General features: G+C 39.1%; 1 protein-coding gene across 4 annotated transcripts in view; it reads right to left on the bottom strand.

Moving 5' to 3' along the window:
- Window positions 1-306: 306 nt before the first annotated feature.
- ZNF682 (zinc finger protein 682) overlaps window positions 307-25,295 on the bottom strand; it is a 37,459-nt gene continuing 12,470 nt past the window's right edge. For 2 of the 4 annotated variants that reach the window (XM_016937103.4, XM_003953420.6), the window contains exons 2-4: window positions 19,916-20,042; window positions 18,647-18,742; window positions 307-3,170 (exon numbers count right to left, since the gene is read on the bottom strand). In XM_016937103.4, the coding sequence (XP_016792592.2) occupies window positions 1,900-3,170; window positions 18,647-18,742; window positions 19,916-20,042 (1,494 nt within the window). In that variant the 3' untranslated portion in view covers window positions 307-1,899. Of the gene's footprint in view, window positions 3,171-3,881; window positions 4,060-11,704; window positions 11,774-18,646; window positions 18,743-19,915; window positions 20,043-25,295 lie in introns of those variants that run through there. The other 2 variants (XM_063801434.1, XM_054672855.2) reach the window with 2 other exon arrangements.

The following is a 25,295-nucleotide window of genomic DNA, read 5'->3' on the forward strand; positions in this document are numbered from 1 at the left end:
ATCTTCTACATACTCACTTAAGATTCAGAAATATATGGCTTTTGATTATATGCCTGTGTAATTTTCATAATAACCATCTTAATGACTCTATAATTAGAAGAAAAATAATAAAAAATGTAACCTATGGAAACAATATTCTCTAACGTATTTGGAGTTTAAAGTCACTAAGGATAAGAATCACTAGAGATGCCATTCCACTGTATTACTGAATAGTATGTTGTTACCTTCTGTTACCTAGAGACTTGAGTAAGGTAAAATAGGTTAATGTTGGTGGCAGGATAACACCTAATTCAATGCACAACTGTCTTAACACATTAAAAATAATTTTGTTTTATTGAAACAAATTAAGTTCACACAGTCTAAGAAAAGCATTACAAAATCCACTATACTATCTAATGTGCAATTGGTAAAACAATTTACTAAAATTTGAATAATGCACAAGACTATTACTCTGAACATCTATCTCATGCAGCACTTACAAGTTTTATAAGTCAACCACAAAAGTTTCTGTGTACTTTTTTCACACACCTCATATTTCAGTGTCCTCGATCTTCTGTTGAAAGTATATAAATGACAGCCTAATATAGAACTTCTCAAACCCCGAGCAGCAGAAATTGACCACATGCTTTCATACAGACACTAGGAACAAAGACACAGCATCAAGTAATTTGAGAGTTCAATTACATCAAAATTTGCCTTTGTAAAAATCTAAAATTCTTTCAATGCAAAAACAGTGTACTTTGAATATAATTGTTTAAGTCTCAAAATATTAATCTCCTATTCCTGTTTAGGCTAACTAAATTATGTTAACCTTGAATTACTCTTTATAATCAATGCCCTGATTCAGAATAACATTGAAAGTGTTAGCGTCTTAGTGGTTTCTACTGTGAATCTTCTGATGTTCATTTAGACTTAATTTTTTATATTTACTGCATCTGTTAAATGCTTTCATATAAACTAGCGTTTTCTATTTTTTTTTTTTTTTTTTTTGAGACAGAGTCTCTGTCGCCCAGGTTGGATGGAGTTCAGTGGCGCGATCTTGGCTCACTGCAAGCTCTGCCTCTCGGGTTCACGCCATTCCCCTGCCTCAGCCTCTCCGAGTAGCTGGGACTACAGGCGCCCGACAACATGCCCGGGTAATTTTTTGTATTTTTAGTAGAGAGAGGGTTTCATCGTGGTCTCGATCTCCTGACCTCGTGATCCGCCTGCCTCGGCCTCCCAAAGTGCTGGGATTATAAGCGTGAGCCACCGCGCCCGGCCTTAAACTAGCGTTTTCTAAGGTGTACTTTTTAAACAATTTTTTTCATATTCATTACAGTTGTAGGGTTTCTTTCCAATGTAAATTCTCTAAAATGAAATAAAATTTGAGCAACTGTTAGAGGGTTACCTTTCAGTATAAATTCTATGTACAACAAAATCTGTAACATAAGTAAAAGTATTGCACCAATCTTTGTATTTGTAATGTTTTTCTTCAGTATAAAAACTCTTGTGTACTCTAAGGCTTATATTTTTGAAGTCTTTCCATGTACAAATGTAATGTATCACTATCATTACACCTTGTGTACTCTAAGGCTTTTATTTAGTGACATCTTTCCACAGATAAATGTAATGTGTATCATTACACTTATATTGCTTTTATCTAGCACAAAACCTCTGATGAGTAAGTTCATAGTAGTTATTAAATGCTTTGCCACATTCTTTAAAATCAGAATTTTTCTCAGCATGAATTTTCTTCTGTGCAATAAGCTGTGAGCAATGGTTGAAGACTTTCCCCACATTCTTCACATTTGTAGTGTTTCTCTCCAGTATGAACTATCTTGTGATTTCAATGGCTTGAGCAAGATTTATGGACTTTGCCACATTCTTTACATTTGTAGGATTTCTCTTTAGTAAAAATTCTTACGTAGTAAGGTTTGAGCAGTGATTAAAAGCTTCCCCACATTTTTTATACTTGCAGGATTTCCCTCCTCTTTGAACTCTCTTATGTTCATTAAGATGTGAGCACCGTTTAAAAGCTTTGCCACATTCTTCACATTTATAGCGTTTGACTGCAGTATGGATTTTCTTATGTCTAGTAAGGTGTGAGCACCGATTAAAGGCTTTTCCACATTCTTCACAGTTGTAGGGTTTCTCTCCAGTATGAATTCTCTTATGTTCAGTAAGGATGGAGGACCAGTTAAAAGCTTTGCCACATTCTTCACATTTGTAGGGTTTCTCTCCAGTGTGAATTCTCTTGTGTTTAGTAAGGTATGAGAACCTCTTAAAGACTTTGTCACATTTTTCACATTTGTAGGGTTTCTCTCCGCTATGAATTACCTTATGTTCAGTAAGAATTGATGATGAGTTAAAAGCTTTGCCACATTCTTCACATTTATAGGGTTTCTCTCCCGTATGGGTTCTCTCATGTATAGTAAGTAGTGAGCAGTGGTTAAAGGCTTTCCCACATTCTTTACATTTGTAGGGTTTCTTTCCAGTGTGAATTGTCTTATGTTTGGTGAGATGTGAGTGCCGGTTAAACGCTCTGCCACAGTCTTCACATGTATAGGGTTTTTCTCCAGTATGAATTTTCTTATGTCTAACAAAGGGTGAACACCAGTGAAAGGCTTTTCCGCATTCTTCACATTTGTAGGGTTTCTCACCAGTATGGATTCTCTTATGTTTAGTAAGACTCGAGCACCAGTTAAAAGCTTTGCCACATTCTTCACATTTGTATGGTTTCTCTCCAGTGTGAATTCTCTTATGTTTAGTAAGGTATGAGAACCACTTAAAGGTTTTGCCACATTCCTCACATATGCAGAGTTTCTCTTCAGTGTGAATTATCTTATGATAAGAAAGGCCTGAGTGAGATTTAAAGACTTTGCCACATTGCATACATTTGAAAAGTTTCTCTGTAGTATGTCTTATGTTTTCTCTATTTAGATTTGATGATTTACTAAAGACTTTCACACATTTATTATATGGGAAAATTTTGCTAGGTAGAGTTGACAAACATTGGTTAAGTCCATTATAAATTTCTTTTTGATCCTTACACTCACCCACATTTTCCCCATCCTTCCTTAAGTGTAAATCCTCAAGTCCACAGCTTCCATATCTTCTCAGTATCACTTTTTGGAATGAATCTTGCATGCCCTGTTCTGGCAAAAGGTCTTCAGTGTAATGAGAAGACATAGCTGAAATATGAAATTAACAAAATATCCCACTTGTTATTTTCAGACTCAGATACATATACTTTACAAATCTAACATAGAAAATTAAGAAAAGGACAGGATGACTTACTAGATGCAGCTGGGAAACACTCACTCCAAGGAGAGAAAACAAAATGTTGAGTAAAACATCATACTTTAAACAGATCTTTTGAGAAAAAGCTTAATTCAGAGGTAATGCAGACACTGTGGTTGAAGAGGAAGATGGGAAGCTTGCTCAAAGTCACTGGGCACCAGGACTGGCTCGTAGATCCAGACCAGGCTTATGGAAGGGATATGTGAAGAAACCCCATGGCAACACAGTCTAGCCATGGACCTCTGAGATTCTCACTTTGGTTCCTTCTCCTTGAAAGGCATTTCCCAGCTTAATCTAGTCTGAGCTCCTGATTATAGACTCTCATATGATCCCTATACATCTGTGAACTGGCAGGGGGAGCCACCTGGAGAATAGGCAGAGGCACAGCTTAAACTCTTGTGGAAATCTGCAGTTTTCACTGTGCTATGCAGCTGCAGCTGACCACAGGTGCCCATCCTCCGAGGCTCTGCATCTTGCACTGAGGGGATCCATCTGCTGCTGTCTGCCAGGCTGAGAGAGAGCAGGGTTGTAGCTATCATGGGGCTGAGGTGAATCTGATCCATGCACCACTTTGCCTGCTGGCACCGTCCAAGATGACCTACCTGGCTGGTCCTGCAGAAGGGTGCCCACAGCACGGCATCCACTTATATCACAGATGGTGCTTGACCCCAAAGGGCCAGAGGACAAATCCATGGGCCCAGTGCCAACTGCCCAGGTCTTCAGCACACTGCCTGATAATATCAAGCTGATATATGTGGTCTGAGCTTAAGTGGGGTAGAAGCCCACACTGTCAGCACACAGAGAAGAGTGTGGCATGGGATCATGAGCCAGCATGGGAGCTGAGTTCCCCTTCATTCACATGAATAAACTGGGAAGGGTGTGGCCAGATGACCAGTCATGGTTTCCATCCCAGGAAGCCTAGCAGCATAGAACATCTGGAAGAACTCAGCAATTTCAATGCAGATGGCTTGGGACAAGCCTAGCCAATTCAGCCTGCTCCCAGGGAAGACACTGGAGACAGACCTGCTGAGTTGGGGGACCACAAGCTGGGTGGGCCCCACAACTACCTGCTGGACTAAAAATCCTGGGCTGCAGGTGCAATACTGGTTGCAAACCCATGGTGCAATTGCCCTGCCTGGTGTTCCATCCTCGAGCCACGGCATCACCAAACGACTCACAGACACATTCCATAACCCATCCTTACTTTTGCAAGCAAAGGAGAACAGCAGGACCCCTGATAAACATGGGTCTCCTGGTGACCTAAAAGTGTGAACTGTCCCTAAGGAAGGGTAAGCACAGACCACCAAAGCCCTCCTTGGAGCAAAGGAATTGGGTGCAGTGCCAGCAGTTGAAGGGAATATCACCAAGGCCCCAAAATAAATTTGGAAAGAAAATAATCTCTCACACACTATCTTCCCTCCCCAGAGCACTCTTAAGTGCCATCTACTTGGACTGCAGCCTGAATTACACCACCAAACAAGAATACATTGCTTCAACATGAAGCACTCTATGAAATCCACTGCAGGAACTTATCTACAACCAAGGGACCTAGACAGAGCCTCTGCCCTCTGAAAACAACCTTAAATGACACCAACTGATTATACACAACATACACCACAGCCAAACCCTCAAGGAAAAAAAGAAAAAAATTTTAACACCCCATCCAAATGACAGAAAATTCAAAAGGAAAAGAAGCACCAGCTCCCTCAGATGTGAAAGCGAAAGAAAGCTGGCAATACAGAAAGCCAGAGTGTTTCGTTACCTCAAAAGGATCTCACTAGTTCCTTTGAAAGAACCAAACACAACTTTAAAAATTGAAAATTTTACTACAGGACTTTCAAAATACAATTGAAAGCCTTAAAAACTGAATAGACTAAGCAGATGAAAGTATTTCAGAGCTCAGAGACTGCTCCTTTATATCAACCCAGTCAGAAGATAGTAAAGAAAAAAGAATTCACTACAAACAAACAAAGCTTCTGAGAAATATGGAATTATGTAAAGAGGTCAAACTTATGACTCATTAGTATTCCTGAGAGAGAAGGAAAAAAGTAACCAACTTGGAAAACATACTTAAGGATATAATCTACGAAAATTTTTCCCATCTTGCTAGAGAGGTTGACACAAAGATACAAGAAATTCAAGGAACTCCTTTGAGATACTATACAAGACAACCATCCTCAAGGCACATAGTATTCAGACTTTCCAAGGTCAACATGAAATAAAAAAATAAAAAGCAACTAGAGAAAAGGGCCATATTACCTAAAAAATGAATTCTATCAAACAGTGGACCTCCCCACAGAAACCTTACAATCTGGAAGATATTAGGGGCCTGTTTTTAACATTTTTAAAGAAAGAGGTCGGGTGCAGTGACTCACGCCTGTAATCCGAGCATTTTGGGAGGCCAAGGTGGGCAGATCACCTGAGTTCAGGAGTTCAAGACCACCCTGGGCATCATGGTGAAAGCCTGCCTCTATTAAATACAAAACATTAGCCTGGCATGGTAGCGTGCACCTGTAGTCCTAGCTACTCGGGAGGCTGAGGCACGAGAATTGCTTGAGCCCTGGAGGCGGAGGTTGTAGTGAGCTGAGATTGCACCACTGCACTCCAGGCTGGGCCACAGAGCGAGACTCCATCTCAACAACAACAACAAAAAAAGAGATTAAAAAAAAAAAAAGAAAGAAATTCCAATCAGGAATTTTATGTTCCAGCAAACTAAGTTTCATAAGCAAAGGAGGAATAAAATATTTCTCAGACAAGCAACCACTAGGTGAATTAACTACCACTAGACTGGCATCACAAGGTGCTTAAGAGTGTTCCAAATATGGAAATGGAAGAATGATACCTACTACCACAAAAACACACATAAGTACATAGCCCACAGACCCTACAAAGCAACTGTACAATCAAGACTACAGAGTGCATGAAGGGAACAAAAACTAAGATATCAATATTAACCTTGAACACAGCAGTCTAAATGCTCCACTTAAAAGACACAAAATGGTGGCCAGGCACAGTGGCTCATGCTTGTAATCCCAGCGCTTTGGGAGGCTGAGGCAGGTGGATCACCTGAGGTCAGGAGTTTGAGACCAGCCCGGCCAACATGGCGAAACCCCGTCTCTACTAAAATACAAAAATTAGCCAGGAGTGGTGGCACATGCCTGTAGTCCCAGGTACTCGGGAGGCTGAGGCAGGAGAATCACTTGAACCTGGGAGTCAGAGGTTTCAGTAAGCTGATATCACGCCTGCACTCCAGCCTGGGTGACAGATAGAGACTCTGTCTCAAAAAATATATTAAAAAATTTAAAAAACTGGCCAGTGCGGTGGCTCACCCCTGTAATCCTAGCACTTTGGGAGACCGAGGCGGGCAGATCACGAGGTCAAGAGATCGAGACCATCCTGGCCAACATGGTGAAACCCCGTCTCTAATAAAAATACAAAAATTAGCTGGACGTGGTGGTGTGCACGTGTAGTCCCAGCTACTAGGGAGGCTGAGGCAGGAGAATTGCTTGAATCCAGGAGGCAGAGGTTGCAGTAAGCCGAGATCGTGCCACTTCACTCCAGCCTGCCAAAAGAGTGAGATTCTGTCTCAAAAAAGAAAAAAAAATTTTTTTAATTAAAAAAAAAGACACAAAGTGGCAAATCAGATTTAAAAAAAACCAAGACTTAACCTTCTGCTGGCTTTGAAAAACTCATCTCACGTATAATGACACCCATAAACTCAAAGTAAAGGGAAAAAGTAACATCTATCACACAAATGGGAAAAAAACAAACAAAAAAATGCAGTGGTCACTATTCTTATATTAATAAAACAGATTTTAAACCAACAACAGTAAAAAAGACAGACACATTACATAATAATAAAGGATTCAATAAATAAATAGATAAATCAACGATATTTAACTATCCTAAATATGTATGCACTCAACATTGGCACACTCATGTTTATAAAGCAATTATTACTGGACCTAAAAAAAAGACTTAGCCAGCCACACAATAATAGCGGAAGACAACACCTTACAGATAGCATTACAGATCATCAAGGCAGAAAACTAACAAAGAAATTCTGGACTTAAACTCAGCACTTGACCATAGACATCTACAGAATAATTCATCTAATGAAGACACACATACATTCTCATCTGCGCACAGAATATACTTTAAGATTGACCACATGCTCAGTCAAAACAGATTTCAAAAATTCAGAAAAATTGAAATCATCTTCTTGAAACAGAGTGAAATAAACTCAAAAATCAATAGCAAGAGGAACCCTCAAAACTACACAAATACAGAAAATTAAACTTGTTCCTGAATGACTTTTGGGTAAACAATGAAATTAAGGCAGAAATCAGAAACTTATTTGAAACAAATAAAAATGGTGACGAGGCCAGGCCCGGTGGCTCACGTCTGTAATCCCAGCACTTTGGGAGGCTGAGGCAGGCGGATCACGAGATCAGAGGTTCAAGACCAGCCTGGCCAACATAGTGAAACCCCGTGTCTACTAAAAATACAAGAAATTAGCCGGGCGTGGTGGCAGGCGCCTGTAATCCTAGCTACCTGGGAGAGTGAGGCAGGAGAATCACTTGAACCCAGGAGGCAGAGGTTGCAGTGAGCGGAGATTGCGCCACTGCACTCCAGCCTGGGTGACAGAGTGAGACTCCATCTCAAAATAAAAAAAAAAACAGTGACAAAATGTAACAAAACCTTGGAATGTGGCAAAAGCAGTGTTAGGAGGGTTTATAGTGCTAAACTTTTATATCAAGAAGATAGATCTCAAGTTAACAACCTGATACCATGCATAAAGAAATGAGAAAAACGAGAATAAAGTAAATCCAAAGCTAGAAGAAGAAAAGAAATAATTCAAATCAGAGCAGAACAAAATAATATTGAAACCAAGAAAAACATTCAAATAATCAAAAAAATACATTTTTCTGAAAGATAAACAAGATCACTAGATCACTAGCTAAGTTAACAAAGAAAAAAAAGGATCCAATAAGCACAATCAAAAATGACAAACTATCAATAGACTAAACAGACAACCTATTAGGAAAAAGTATTTGTAGACTACGCACCTGACAAGGGACTAATGTTCACAATCTATAATAAATTTAAATCAAGCCAGGCGTGGTGGCTCACGCCTGTAATCCCAGCACTTTGGGAGGCCGAGGCGGGTGGATCACGAGGTCAGGAGATCAAGACCATCCTGGCTAACACGGTGAAACCCCGTTTCTACTAAAAAATACAAAAAATTAGTGGGGCATGGTGGCGGGCGCCTGTAGTCTCAGCTACTCGGGAGGCTGAGGCAGGAGAATGGCACGAACCCGGGAGGCAGAGCTTGCAGTGAACCGAGATCGCGCCACTGCACTTCAGCCTGGGCGACAGAGCAAGACTCCGTCTCAAAAAAAAAAAAAAAAAAGAAATTTAAATCAACAAGAAAAACAGAAATAATTCATTAAAAAGTGGTCAAAGGACATGGTCATTTCTCAAAAGACATAAAAGCAGCCAAGAAACATGAAAAAATGAGATTAAAAAGGGAGAAAAAGAAGGACAAACAGCAACAAAAATCAAAACAATCAATAAAATGGCAATAATAACCCCTTCTCTATCAGAAAACTAAATATTCATGGTTCATGGAATAAACTTCCCAATCGAAAGACATAAACTGGTGTGAAAACAAGATTCAACTACATTCTTTTTACAAGATACTCACTTTCAATCTGAAGAAGACAATAGACTAAAAGAAGAATGGTACAAGTCATTCTATTAGAATGTTAACCAAATGAGAAGAAACTAGGTCAAAATTACATAAGGCAAAATACATTTTAGGTCAAACCCTGTTATAAAATATACTGTAGTCAAAATTCTCACAAGAGACAAAGAAGGACATTATATAATAATAAAAAGATTAATTTATATATGTTATAGAAAACTATAACATATATATTATCATCAGGGTTCCCAAATATATAAAGTAAACATTAACAAAATTGAAGAAATACACAGCAATATAATAGTAAGATATTTCAATATCCCACTTTCAGTAATAAGTTATAAAGCAAGGTAGAATATTAAATATAAAAACAGAGGACTTCAAAGCACTCTAAAAATTACACCTAACGGACATATAGCAAACACTCCACACAACAGCAGAATACACAGTCTTCTCCATAGCTCATAACACATTCTCTTGGATATACCACTTGTTAGGGCACAAAGCCATTCTTAGCAAACTTTTTTTTTTTAAATTTTGAGACTGAGTTTCGCTCTTGTTGCCGAGGCTGGAGTGCAGTGGCGCGATCTCGGCTCACCACAACCTCCATCTCTTGGGTTCAAGCGATTCTCCTGCCTCAGCCTCCCTAGTAGCTGGGATTACAGGCATGTGCCACCACATCCAGCTAATTTTGTATTGTTAGTAGAGATGGGGTCTCTCCATGTTGGTCAGGCTGGTCTCAAACTCCCGACTTCAGGTGATCCGCCTGCATCGGCCTCCCAAAGTGCTGGGATTGCAGGTGTGAGCCACCACGCCTGGCCTAGCAAACTTTTAAAAATGGAAATCTTATAGACTATTATTATGACCAAAATGGAATGAAACTAAAAATTAGTAATAGAAAAAAATCCACAAATATATGGAAATTAAACACAATCTTAAGCATGCTCATGTTCAAGGATTGGAAGAATTAATACTGTACAACGTCTTTACAGTGCCCAAAGTAATGTTCAGATTCAATGCAATCCCCTTCAAATTCCCAATTTCATTTTTCGCAGGAATAAAAAAGCAATGCCCAAATCAAATAAAATCTCAAGAGACCATGAAGAGCTAAATAATCTTTAAAATAAAGAAAGGTGTTGGAAACATCACACTTCCTGATTTCAAAACACATGACAAAACTACAGTAATAAATGCAGTTTAGTACTAGCATAAAGGCAGACAATTAGACCAATGAAAAAGAATGTAGCACAGATATTATCTTTCATGTATATGGTCAAATAGTTACTTGCACACCCATATTAATTGTAGCATTATTCACAAAAATCAATAGGTGAAAGAAACCCAAACTTCTCTCACCAAATGAATAGAAAAATACAATTTATAATATACAAATAATGGAATAATACTCAGCTTTTAAAAAGCAGAAAATTGGGTTGGGCGTGTAGGCTCATGCCTGTAATCCCAGCACTCTGGGAGGCCCAGGTGGGCGGATCATGAAGTTAGGAGATCGGGACCATCCTGGCCAACATGGTGAAACCTCGTCTCTACTAGAATACAAAAAAAAAAATTAGCCAGGCGTGGTGGCACGTGCCTGTAGTCCCAGCTACTCGGGAGGCTGAGGCAGGGGAATCGCTTGAACCTGGGAGGTGGAGGTTGCAGTGAGCCGAGATTGCGCCATTGCATTCCAGCCTGGCAACAGAGCGAGACTCCATCTCAAAAAAAAAAAAAAAAAAAAAAAAGCAGGAAATCTTCTAACATGTACGATAAAGATAAATCTGATGGCATGATGCTAAGTAAAGTAAGCCCGCCATAAAAAGACAGGATTGTATAAATCCATTTATATGAGACATCTAAAGTAGTTATACTCAGAAACAAAATAGAGAGGTGTTTGTAAAGGGTCAGTCAAGGGGGAAAATGAGTAGTTTCATGTATGTTGAGTTTGAGTTTCCCAAGATAAAAACATGTGGAGATACACTGCACGACAATGTCAATATACTCAACACAACAGAACTGTATAACTGAAAATATTTAAGATTCTAAATTTTATGTTATGTATTTTGCACAATTAAAAATAAACAATTACACCTAAAATAAAGTTATAAAGCTTTTCAAAAATTACCTTCAAATCACAAGTGTTTCTCTCACAAAAAGAAAATATACATTCACCAATGAATAGATGTTGAATTTACAACAATTCTCATGACTCCTCATCTAAACAGGATGAAACCATCATTGATGACCAACAAAAATGTAAATATAAGAGTCACAAACAAAATGGGGTAATACTTATTCAGTTAAACACAGAGATAATTAAATTGGTAATAAACATATGGCTGATTCATATCTGACTTTTGCCTCACACTATCTTAAAATGTACAGAGCTGAATACTGTCATACAAAATTATAATATATGAATAAAAACTAAAAAATATAATGAATGTCAAATGGCCTATTATAAAAACTGTAACAAATAAACATAAAATTGCAAAGCAAAATTAAAAGAAACTGTAACCCATAAAATTCTGAATAAACATAGTGGAGTACTGATGAAGAATCCTTCTAGATAGCTACAATTTTCAACCATGACTGGCTATCCATAAAAAGCATACATTTTTGAATCAAGAGCATACAGTTAGAGCATTAATATTTCGCAGAAACCCCATTATAATTATTCATAAAAAGCTTTGAGAAAATAATTTTTAAGAAATAAGCACTTACATAATACTAGAGAAACTTATTAATATGTTGCTCTTCTTTTTACACAAAATGGTAAGGCTGTAATCTAGCCTGCAGAAGCAAAGAAAAGACTTACATCTTTTACTGTAAGAACAATATAAATATTGTAAAATACGGTATAAAACACTGATTATGAATTAGGAATAAATTATGCTATCATTCAGATAAACGTTGAGGAATATAGATGAAAATGCAAAGAAAGCTTTTTACATGCAGGCAACTTAATCATACAAACTAAGCCGGGCATGGTGGCTCATGCCTGTAACCCTAGCACTTTGGGAAGCTGAGGCGGGTGGATCGCTTGAGCTCAGGAGTTCAACACCAGCCTGGACAACATGGTGAAACTCCGTCTTTAGAAAGAATACAAAAATTAGCCAGGCGTGGTAGCACTCGCCTGTACTCTCAGCTACTTGGGGGGCTGAGTCAGTCTATAGAGCCAGTCTATAAATATTTATTTTATAAATTTCCAAATGTCATCCAGAGATCACAGGGCATAGAGAGAAGACAGGAAATAATATTCCTTTAAAGGAATAAAATGATTCTTCGGAAATCAATTTTTGAGAAATGAAGATCCTTGTATTATCTGACAGGGGATTCAAAATAATCATTTTAAACATGTTCAATGAGCAAAAATAGAATGTAGACAACTAAACAGAATCAAGAAAATAGTGCAGGAGGAAATGATATATCAACAGAGATTTAAAAAACTATTAAAAGTATTTTTTAAAAAAACAAAAATTGTGGAACTGAATACAATAACTAAGTTAAAAAAATTATTACAGAGCCACAACAGATAACTTAATGAGGTAATAGATGGTATCAGCAAATTAAAGACATTCCACTTATAAATATTGAGTCATAAAAGCAAAATAATACTGCCAACAAAGAAAATTTTACCTGGAAAAATTTACCTCTAGAATAAGGATAAAAAATAAAGACTTTATAAGATAAACAAAAGCTGTCAGTCTTTGTCACCATGTGTATAGTTCTATAAGAAATGGTAAAGTAAATATATACACAGATCTACAATTCTCTACTATAATAATAATGCATAAAACTGAAAATCTTGCAATAGAATTTAATAAACCAAAACACAAATTTGCATAAATCTGTTAATAGATACGCAATACGAAATGATATAATGTGACACTAATAACAAAGGATGTAAAAAGGTATAGTTTTATATTCAACTGAAGTAAAGATGAGATTTAAGCATATTGTTATGTTTCATAAACTCTCATTTTTCAAGGTGATCACAAAAATACCTATAGAAGATATGCAAAAGAAAATGAAAAAGGAATCAAAGTATGCCACTACAAAATTAACAAAACAAAAACAAAGGCAGTAAGAGAGGAAATGAAGGAAAACGTATTTATGACAAGCACAGAACGTAATCGAAAACAAAATGCAACTAGTAATTTTATTTCTTTCTGGTATAATTTTAAATATGAACAGATTGAACCCTTTAAAAAAGTAAAATAGCGGAATGAGTTAAAAACAAAATCTTACAATATGCGTCTTTAGGGGACTCATTTTAGTTTTAAGGAGACAAACAGGCTGAAAGTGACAGGATACAAAAATATATTCCATGCAAACAGTAAGCTCAAGTGGGTGGGGTGGCCATAGTTAGACAAAATCCACTTTAAGTAAAAAACTGTTACAAAAGATAAAGATTGGTATTATACAATGGCAAAATGGATCCATTTACCGGGAATCTATAACACATATAACTGTTATATAACAGTTATATAACTATAACACATAGCACTCTCAAATATATAAAACAAATATTGACAGAAGTTAAGCAAGAAATACACAGCAGCACAATAATTATAGACTTCACGGCCTCATTCTCAATCATGAATATAAAAAAATCAGATAGATCAATAAGAAAATAAAAAACTTAAAACATTACAGACCAATTAGACCTAAGAGACATATACAGAACGTTCCAGTTAAAAGCAGCAGAATACATAATATTCTCAATTACACACAGAGCATTCTGTTAGGACACATAACAAGTCTTAATAAATTTAAGGAGACTGAAATCATACAGTGTATATTTTCTGACCAAAATGGAATGAAACTAGAAATCAGAAGCAGAAGTAAAACCGTAAATCCAAAAAATGTGGAAATTAAACCCACTCAAACATATTCTTGCTCAAGGATCAGATAATTTCATTTTGTTAAGATGTCAACATGCACAGCCACGTACAAATTCAATGTAATATCTATCAAAATCTTCATGGTAGTTTTTATTTTTATTTTTTTGCAGAAATATATTTAAGATTCTCAAATTCTTTTAGGAGCTATAACTAGCAAAACACCCTTTAAAAAGAACAACAAAGAGGTATTACACTTCCTGGTTTTATAACACATTACTCAAAGCTATAAAGATAGAAATAATGTGGTATTAGCACAAAGAAAAATAAATGGATGATAAAACAAAATACCTCAGAATTAAGCACGTGTGTACATAATCAAATAACCTTACATAAGATTGCTATGGCCACACAATGGGGAAGAAAACAGTTTTTTCAACAAATGATGTTGAAAACTGAGTATCTACATGAAAAAAATAAAGTTGAGCCCTTCCGTTACATGCACCATATAAAAACAGTATTTAAAATGGATTAAATACTTGAACACAAAAATATAACAAACTTCCTAGATAAGTATATGGGGGAAAATATGACATTGGACTTCGCACTAATTTCTTGTTACAAAAGACCAAGAATTTGATGTCACTTTCTTAGCTCTGAAATCAAATGCATAAGGAACAAATAATAGAGAAATGGGACTACATCAAACTTCAAAATTTCTGCACATCAAAGGAAAAATTTAGTGGGGTGAAAATGTCGCCTAAGAAATGGGTGAAATATTTGAAAATCACATATTTGATAGGAGTTAATTTTCACAATATATAAACAATGTCTAAAAGTCAACAATAAAAAGTGAGCAACTTGATTAAGAAACAGACAAATAATTGAACTGACATCTCTCCGAAGAAGATACATAAATAGCCTGTAAGCATTTGAAAGGATGCTCAAGATTGCTAACTTTTAGACCAACACAAAGTAAAATCACAGTAAAATATTACCTCAAACCCATTAGGAGAGCCATTAACAACTGTAACCACCCCCCCAAAAAAAATTGTTACGGATATGGAAAATTGAGAGGCCTTTTGAGCCACTGGTAGGCAAAAATGATGCAGCTACTGTAAAAAACATACTATGAAGGTTTCTCAAAATATTAAAAATGGAATTACTATATAATCCAGCAAACATGGAAAATCCTATTTGATACTGTTCTTGGCAGTTATTTTTTGGGGTATGATACCAAAAGCACAGCAACAAAAGCAAATATAAATAAGTGGGACTGCATCAAACTGAAAATTTTCTGCACAGCAAAGAAAATAAAAGACGGAAACTTACAGGATAGAAAAAAATATTTGCAAGCCATACGCCTGATAAGAAGTTAATATCCAGAATATATAAGGAACTCATACAAACCAAAGGCAAAACAATAATAAGAATGATAATAAGAACCAAACTGAAAAACAGACTGAATGGATAGATATTTTTCCAGTGAAGACAAAGAGCCAACAGGTATGAGAAAAGGACCTCAACATCACCAGTCATCAGGCAGGTGCAAACTAAAACAATGATAAAATATCACTTCACATTTGTTAGGATGTCTATTATCAAGAGACACTTATATTTTTTGGGTGATGGATACCCTAAAAGCACTGACTTCACCACCATGCAATCTATCTGTGTAACAAGGTTGCACTTGTACCCCACAAATTCATACAAACAAAAAGAATAGGGCTGGGTATGGTGGCTCATGCCCGTAATCCCAGCATTTTGGGAATCTGAGGTAAGAGGACTGCTTGAGCCCAGGAGTTCAAGGCCAGCCCTAGCAACACAGTGAGACCTCCTCTCTTAAAAAAAAAAAAAAAAAAAAGGAAATTTTAAGCATAAAAACATTTTTAAAAAGAGATAACAAGTGTTGACAAGTTTGTGAAGAAAAAAATCTTGTACACCGTTGGTGTGTTGTAAACTGGTAGAGTCATTATGAAAACCAGTATGGACGTTCTTTAAAAAATAAAATTAGGCCAAGCACAGTGGCTCATACCCGTAATACCAGCACTGTGGGAGGCTGAGGCAGGTGGATCACGAGGTCAGGAGTTCGAGACCAGCCTGGAAAACATGGTGAAACCCTGTCTCTACTAAAAATACAAAAATTAGCTGGGCGTGGTGACAGGCGCCTGTAATCCAAGCTACTCAGGAAGCTGAGGCAGCAGACTTGTTTGAATCTGGGAGGCGGAGGTTGCAATGAACTGAGATTGTGCCTTTGCACTCCAGCCTGGGTGACAGGGTGAGACTCCATCTCAAAAATAAATAAATTAATTAAATTAAATTAAATTTTAAAAAAATTCCACATAATCCAGCAATCCCACTTCTGTGTATGTAACCAAAGGAAATAAAATCAGTATTTCTAATATTTGCATCTCCACGTTCATTTCACAATTGCCAAGACATGAAAACAACCTGAATGTTTGTGGACACTGACTGGATAAAGAAAATATGACATATATACACAATAGAGTATTATTCAGCCATAAAAAAATCATGAAATCCTGCCAACATTTCAACAACATGGATGGACCTGGAAGACATTATGCTAAGTGAAATAAGCCAGACACAGAAAGAAAAATAACTCATGACCCTCAGCTCTATGGGTAATCTAAAAAGGATGAACTCATAGAAACAGAGAGTACAAAGCTGGTTGACCCAGTCTCGAAGTGGGGAAAATGGGAAGATGTTCAATGAGTACATACTTCCAGTCCTGAAATGAATAAGTTTTGGGGATCTAATGCATAGCATCATGGCTATAGTTAATCATAATGCTCTATATCAGGGGTATCCAATCTTTTGGCTTCCCTGGGCCACAGTAGAAGAAGAATTGTCTTGGGCCACGCATAAAATACACTAACACTAATGATAACTGATTAGCTTTAAAAAAATCTCATGTTTAAACAAAGTTTACAAATTTGTGTTTGGCCACATTCAAAGCCATCCTGGACTGCATGCAGCCAGCAGGACATGAGTTGGACAAACGTGCTCCATATGCTTAAATTTTAGTAAGACAGCAGACCTTTGGTGTTCTCACTACAAAAGAAAACTCTGCATGGTGGCTTAATTCCAGCACTTTCGGAGGCCAAGCAGGGTGGATCACATGAGGCCAGGGGGTTGAGACCAGCCTGTAATCCCAGCTACTTGGGAGGCTGAGGCACAAGAATCACTTGAACCTGGGAGGCGGAGGTTGCAGTGAGCCAAGATTGCGCCACTGCACTCCAGCCTGTGTGACAGAGTGAGACTCGTCTCAAAAAAGAAAGAAAACAAAAAACAACAACAACAAAAAACTCTGAGGTAACAGATGCATTCATTAACTTAACTGTATTAATCACTTCACAATGTTTACATATACAAAATCATTACACTTTACATAATAAATAGTTATATACTTTTAATTTGTGAAAAGTAACCACACGGTCCCCACACGTATATGTGTGGGTATATTTGTGTGTATATGTATACACACCTCAACTAATATAGTTGAAGAATCTGGGAAAATAAAGTTTAAATTACCAATTTTAGTTCACACTAAAAATATAAAATGTAGAAATAAAATAACATTAGATTTTCTTATATTTAGGGAGATGCTTAGCATTATAACAAAATTACTGAGTAGGAATTTTTGTAGAATCACATTTGAAAATTCCGTAAGGGGCTGGGCACGGTGGCTCACGCCTGTAATTCCAGCACTTTGGGAGACCGAGGTGGGTGGATCACCTGAGGTCAGGAGTTCCAAATCAACCTGGCCAACATGGTGAAACCCCGTCTCTACTAAAATACAAAAAGTAGCTGGGCATGGTGGTGTACGCCTGTAATACCAGCTACTTGGATGGCTTAGGTGGGAGAACTGCTTGAACCCAGAAGGCAGAGGTTGCAGTGAGCCAAGATGGCGCCATGCACTCCAGCCTGGGTGACAGAGTGAAACTCCGTCGCAAAAAAAAAAAAAAAAAAAAAAAATTATTAAAAAAAAAAGAAAGAAAGAAACTTCATAAGAAATCATAAAGCAGAAAATACACCACATCTGTTTGTGGTGTTACTGGGATTTTGGAACCAAATACCATTATCACGAATACTCTCACACATTTCAGACATAATACAAACAACAACAAAAACCAAAACCAAAACAAAACAAAACAAAACAAAAACCTTAAAAAATAGTTTAAAGGCCGGGCATGGTGGCTCATGCCTGTAATCCCAGCACTTTGGGAGGCTGAGGTGGGTGGATCACCTGAGGTCGGGGGTTCAAGACCAGCCTCAACAACTTGGAGAAACCCCATCTCTACTAAAAATACAAAACTAGCTGGGCGTGGTGGCACACGTAATCCCAGCTACTCGGGAGGCTGAGGCAGGAGAATCGCTTGAACCCAGGAGGCAGAGGTTATGGTGAGCCAAGATTGAGCCATTGTACTCCAGCCTGGGCAACATGAGCGAAACTCTCTCTCAAAAAAAAAAAGAAAAAAATAGTTTAACATAGAGTTCCTCAAAAATACACATATATTTCTGTATGCCCCAAGACAATGAAAGGGCAGTCAGATAATAAAGTCTCTTATAAGCCATGAAGAGGACTTTGGCTCTCACTATAACCTCAAAGGAAGGTTACTTTTTAGAGAATTTAGGATCATTAGACAGAAGATGCCTCTGTACAAGAGCAAGAAGAAACAATCACATTCCTCAAAAATCATCTCCATTGGAGCAGAGCTTCTCAAATAACTCTTGAAGTCTGTCTTCCTTCTTGGCCTTTGGAGCTTTCACCTGTGGCATGTGTTTCATTCATCCAACCTACCTGGGGGTTTGGCTATGGTCTCATGTCTCTTCACATTCCAGGGCTCCTGTCTTTGCTCCAGACAGCTAATCAGTTCTGGCTTAGAAACAGTAAGACCTGTTTTATTAGAAAAAAGTAATGTGATTCTTGCTGGGATTCTCCAATTACCAACCTAGTGTTGTGCTCTGTAGAGAAGAGAGAATATTATAGATGATTCTAGAAAATTAATAATAAGGACAGGCGCGTTGGCTCATATCTGTAATCCCAACATTTTGGGAGGCTAAAGCGGGCACATCATGAGGTCAGGAGATCGAGACCATCCTGGCCAACATGGTGAAACCCCATCTCTACTAGAAATACAAAAATGAGCAAGGTGTGGTGGCACGTGCCTGTAATCCCAGCTGCTTGGGAGGCTGAGGGAGGAGAATCGCTTGAACCCAGGAGGCAAAGAAAGATTACAGTGAGCCAAGATTGCGCCACTGCACACTCCAGCCTGGCAACAGAGCGAGACTCCATCTCAAAAAAAAAAAAAAAAAAAAAAAAAAAAAAGAAAGAAAAGAAAATTAGTAACAAAATATTTCTAAACAGAAAGTTTAGAATATTTTATATTTGTGGGTCTTTAGCTTCCCTACCCAATACTACTTAATCAAAAATTGGTGGTAGAAGTTGGATTTTAAGGTCTGGTCAATAATATTTTATAAAGGAATTTTTATAATGGAATTCCAAGAATTACCACTAAAGGCTGGGTAGGGTAGTTCACACTAGTAATCCCAACACTTTGGGAGGCCAAGGAGGGTGGATCACGTGAGGTCAGGAGTTCGAGACCAGCCTGGTCAACACAGTGAAACCTCCTCTTTACTAAAAATACAAAAATTAGCTGGCCGTGGTGGTGGGCACCTGTAGTCCCAGCTACTCAGGAGGCTAAGACAGGAGAATCACTTGAACCCAGGAGGTGGAGGTTGCACTGAGCTGGATTGTACCACTGCACTCAAGCCTGGGCAACAGAGCTAGACTCTGTCTCAAAAAATAAAATAAAATAAAATAAAAAAATAGAATTACCACTAAACTAGAGTGAAAAATGCCCATCACCTCAAGGTAGAAGAAAGTTAATGTAAATATAAAACATCTTGAAAATTTTCTTCTCTATCCCAACAAAACCCCAAGTTTTCCTTGAAAGCAGAGATCTAAAACTCATTTATACAAAGCAGAAATCCCCACCAAACATTCTACAGAGGAAGAAAATAAAATCTTTTGTGTGAAATAGAAATTGTGTATTGAAGTTATTCTCACCCAGAGAGACCAGGTTTCTGTAGTTCTCTAGCATCACTTTCCTATACAAACTCTGCTGAGCAGGGTTCAGAAACTCCCACTCCTCCAGAGAGAATTCTATGGTCACATCCCTGAATGTCAACAGTTCCTGAAAAACAAAACAAAACATAGTGACCAACTGTCAATGGGCAGAGTTCTTGACTCCATGTGAAAAGAGAGAATTGCTGTGACTTATGAGAGTTACTGGAATTATTCAATCTGGTATTTTTAACAAAAATATTCTCTGATGTATTCTCTAACACTGAGGAAAGAAAACAGAATCCACGTGGCCAGGTTCGGTGGCTCACGCCTGTAATCCCATCATTTTGGGAGGCCGAGGCAGGCAGATCACCTGAAGTCAGGAATTTGAGACCAGCCTGGCCAACATGGTGAAACCCTGTCTCTACTAGAAATACAAAAATTAGCTGGGTGTGGTGGTGCACGCCTGTAATCCCAGTTACTTGGGAGGCTGAGGGAGGAGAATCACTTGAACTCAGGAGGCAGAGGTTGCAGTGAGCTGAGATCATGCCATGGCACTCCTGCCTGGGCGACAAACAAAAAGGAAAACAGAATCCACAAAACCAATGTAGATACTTTTCTAAATAATCACTATAAAATTAAGGGCATCAACACAGGCATATACAGTTTGAGTTTATGTCTACAGATTATAGAATAAGTTGTAAATATAATTCATACAGAGAAGTCATGATGGGTTAGAAGGTATCTGTCAAATTTTAATGTATGTAACAATGAACTACAGATCTTGTTAAAATGCAGACTGATCCAGGTGATGTCAGGTGAAGCCTGAGTTTCTGAATTTCTACAAGCTAGCCAGTGATACCAAGGCGTCCGAATCAAGAATATTTTGTCAAACACAAAGTGGTTGAGCCCCAGTTTATCTGACTAGTAAACAAAGATGAGCCTTCATTTTCCAAAGCAAGCTTTAAGCAAAGAGAATCTAAAAAGAAAGGGAAGTTTGCAGATTAAATGTGATGGTTTATGTACATCAGTCAGTAAATCTCCCAAGGTACTTACGAATAATAAAGATAAAAATAATTAACTTTATAATTTAAAAAAATCTGTCACAGAGAGCCTTAACCAAGTGATTGAAATTAACATGAATTGGGCCAGGCGCGGTGGCTCACACCTGTAATCCCAGCACTTTGGGAGGCCAAGGTGGGCAGATCACGAGCTCAGGAGATTGAGGACATCCTGGCTAACACGGTGAAACCCCATCTTTACTAAAAATACAAAAAATTAGCTGGGCATGGTGGCACGTGCCTGTAATCCCAGCTACTCGGGAGGCAGAGGCAGCAGAATTGCTTGAACGTGGGAAGCAGAGATTGCAGTGAGCCAAGATTGTGCCATTGCACTCAAACCTTGGCGACAGTGCGAGACTCCATCTCAAAAAAAAAAAAAAAAAAAAAAAAAAGAAATTAACATGAACTACAATAGAACAAATTGATGTACGGTGTCAACACACATGGGCAGACAATCATCAGAGCTATGATATTATTGGCAACAAAAAGTAAATTATAACCTGAATCTAAGCATAAAGAAACATCTTTATGCAAAGTTCAAGCTACAGATATCTCCCAGGTTTTATAACCTCTAATAATGTATTTAAATAGTCTTTCCTCAGCATTTTAAAGAGCAAGTCTTATCTAACTATTCTCTTTTCCACAATCTTCTGAGTTATTCTGGGCAATTAGTGACATCCTCTTTAAATGTGCATTTTTAAAATCCTGTTTCTGGCCAGGCGCTGTGGCTCACGCCTGTAATCCCAGCACTCTGGGAGGCCGAGGCGGGTGGATCACAAGGTCAGGAGATCGAGACCATCCTGGCTAACATGGTGAAACCCCGTCTCTACTAAAAAATACAAAAAATTAGCCAGGTGTGGTGGCGGGCGCCTGTAGTCCCAGCTACTCGGGAGGCTGAGGCAGGAGAATGGCGTGAACCCAGGAGGTGGAGCTTGCAGTGCGCCGAGATCGTGCCACTGCATTCCAGCCTGGGCGACAGAGCGAGGCTCCGTCTCAAAAAAAAAAACCATCCTGTTTCTGCATAGAGCTGATGGAACATCCAGATGGAACCTAAACAATACACATTCCCCTCTTCACTAATATCTGAGGACCCTATACCATCCCTAATAGAGATCTTAGGTATCTACACCTTTCCACATTGATGTGACACAAAGAGAACTTTATTTATTTATTTATTTATTTATTTTTGAGACAGTCTCACTCTATCGCCCAGGCTGGAGTGCAGTGAGTGGCATGATCCCGGCTCACTGCAACCTCGCCTCCTGGGTTCAGGCGATTCTGCCTCAGCCTTCCAAGTAGCTGGACCACAGGCACGTGCCACCACACCTGGCTAATTTTTTGGATTTTTTTAGTAGATACAGGGTTTTGCCATGTTGCTCTGGCTGGTCTCAAACTCCTGGCCTCAAGCGATCCTCCTGCCTCAGCCTCCCGAAGTCCTGGGATTACAGGCATGAGCCACTGTGCCCAGTCACAAAGAGAACATTTTTATTCTTGCAGGTCATACACTCGATGGTGAGAACCGGTCATGGTATGTAAGAAGCCTGGATACAAAGAATAAAGGAGAAGGCTCTGATATATAAAAGAGAAGTATTTTTCAGCGCCTCTTAACTACTATAGTAAGAAGTAATATTTATAAGAAGAAAAGGAGGAAAAAAAGTATCTAAAACAAACTGGTTAGGTAGGAACATCAGAAGTAGAGAAGTAAAAGTTTGTAAGTTCTAAAGCCAAGACATTCAAGAACGAAAAGAGAACATCACCCCTGAGCTGGGACACATTCACCTGAGAACTAGCCATTTCTTCCTCTTGCTCCTCCTTTGGGATTCCTTCTCAGGTGATATTATCTGGAAAATCACATCTGTAACTTGAGAATACGCCTTTTAAAGCATCAGCAAAACCCCTTCACCTGCTACCACCACACCCACAGGCAGATGTACCTTAAAGGCACAGAAAAGGCCACACTTGCTTGTCCTTTGTCATTGTCACAGGAGAATTTCAGGAACAGTGAGCTTCTACCTAAAGACTAAAATGTGAGTCTCCAGTTTCCTGCCTTTAGATGCCCTTCCATGCCAGAGATGGCAGCAATTTCTGCTGCAGCAAAGGGCCCATAGGGCCCCACTCCCCTGCTCCCATGAAAACCAAGCACAGCAGGCCCCATGACCTCTCTTTAAAACAAAGCCTGGGGGCTAGGCGCTATGGCTCATGCCTGTAATCCCAACACTCTGGGAGACCAAGGCAGGCAGATCATCTGAGATCGGGAGTTTGTGACCAGGCTGACCAACATGGAGAAACCTTGTCTCTACTAAAAATACAAAATTAGCCGAGTGTGGTGGCGCATGCCTGTAATCCCAGCTACTTGGGAGGCTGAGGCAGGAGAATCACTTGAACCCAGGAGGCAGAGGTTGTGGTGAGCCGAGATCGCACCATTGCACTCCAGCCTGGGCAACAAGAGCAAAACTCCATCTAAAAAAACAAAAAAGAAAAACAAAAACGAAAAAAAACAAAGCCTGGGGAGGCTGAGTCAGGAGAATCACTTGAGCCCGGGAGACAGAGGTTGCAGTGAGCCAAGATCGCGCCACTGCACTCCAGCCTGGGGCCTGGGTGACAGAGTGAGACTGTCTCACACACACAAAAAGGCTGAACTCAATTCTCACATTATGTCTGGGAGCCCTCATGATTGCCTCTGGCTTTATCTTACAATTACATGGGACACTTAATTAAAACAATATGGATGCTTCCACCCAGGCCAACATAATCCGTCGAGAGGACACAGGTAAGGGTATTTCTTCAAACTGGCCATTTAATCCTAACTAGAATGTGATGAGCTGACAATCACTTAGCTAAGAATTGCCTCTTAAACTTTAATATTCGGAGAAATCATCTGGTATTTCAAGCCCCAGACTAATTTGATTCTGCAGGTTTTTTTGTTTGTTTGTTTGAGACAGAGTCTTACTCTGTCGCCCAGGCTGGAGTGCACTGGCGTGATCTCGACTCACTGCAACCTCTGCCTCCCAGGCTCAAGTGATTCTCCTGCCTCAGCCTCCCAAGTAGCTGAGACTACAGTCACATGCCACCATGCCCGGGTGGCTAATTTTTGTATTTTTAGTAGAGATGGCCTTTCACGATATTGGCCAGGCTGGTCTTGAACTCCTGACCTCAGGTGATCCGCCCTTCTCAGCCTCTCAAAGTGCTGGGATTACAGGTGTGAGTCACCGTGCCCAGCCAATTCTGCAGGCTTGAAAGGGGTCCATGGATTGGCTTCATTCACAGCTAATGCTGACCCTGCTTGCCCTAGATCACTTATAACAGCATTCAACTAGACAAAGTGCCACAGCACACAGTCCCTTATACCTACACTCTTCTTAGAACACAAATGCTTTTGGTCCAAAATAAAAACCACCAATCACTATTCTAAAACATGGCATTCTCTGTTGGTCCTTTAAAGTTTCCAGAGGCAGCTCATGTCTGAGTAAGTCTGCATTTGGAAAACAACATGCGCACATGCATTAATGCGATATTTATGGAGCATGCGCTGTGTGCTCAGAAGCACACTATAGAGCATTGTGCTGGGAAGATGACATAATGTGAATTTATCCTCATAACACCCTGGGAGGTGGGTACTAACTGTCCCATAATTCCCTAGATTTATACGAAAAGCCCAGCATTTAAATTTCTTCTTGTTCTATCACTGATTTTTTTTTTTTTTTTTTGGAGATAGAGTCTTGCTGTGTTGCCCAGGCTGGAGGGCAGTGGCATGATCTTGGCTCACTGCAATTTCTACCTCCCCAGTTCAAGCAATTCTCCTGCCTCAGCCTCCTGAGTCACTGGGATTATAGTTGCCTGCCACCATGCCCAGCTAATTTTTCTATTTTTGGTAGAGATGGGGTTTCGCCATGTTGGCCAGGCTGGTCTCGAACTCCTGACCTCAGTTGATCTGCCCATGCCCCGGCCTCCCAAAGTGCTGGGATTATAGACGTGAGTCACCGCACCCAGCCTTTCTTTTGTTTTCTTTTTTTTTAAATGCATGGAATAGGCCAGGCACGGTGGCTCATGCCTGTAATTCCAGCACTTTGGGAAGCCAAGGCAGGTGGATCACCTGAGGTCAGGAGTTTGAGACCAGCCTGGCCAACATCGTGAAACCCCATCTCTACTAAAAATACAAAAATTAGCTGGGTGTGGTGGCACACACTTGTAGCCCCAGCTACTTGGGAGGCTGAGGTGGGAGAACTGCTTGAACTTGGGAGGCAGAGGTTGCAGCGAGCAGAGATCACACCACTGCACTCCAGCCTGGGTGACAGAGTGAGACCCTGTCTCAAAAAAAAAAA

The sequence above is a fragment of the Pan troglodytes genome, chromosome 20, assembly GCF_028858775.2.
Source record: "Pan troglodytes isolate AG18354 chromosome 20, NHGRI_mPanTro3-v2.0_pri, whole genome shotgun sequence".
Classification (NCBI taxonomy): Eukaryota; Metazoa; Chordata; class Mammalia; order Primates; family Hominidae; genus Pan; species Pan troglodytes.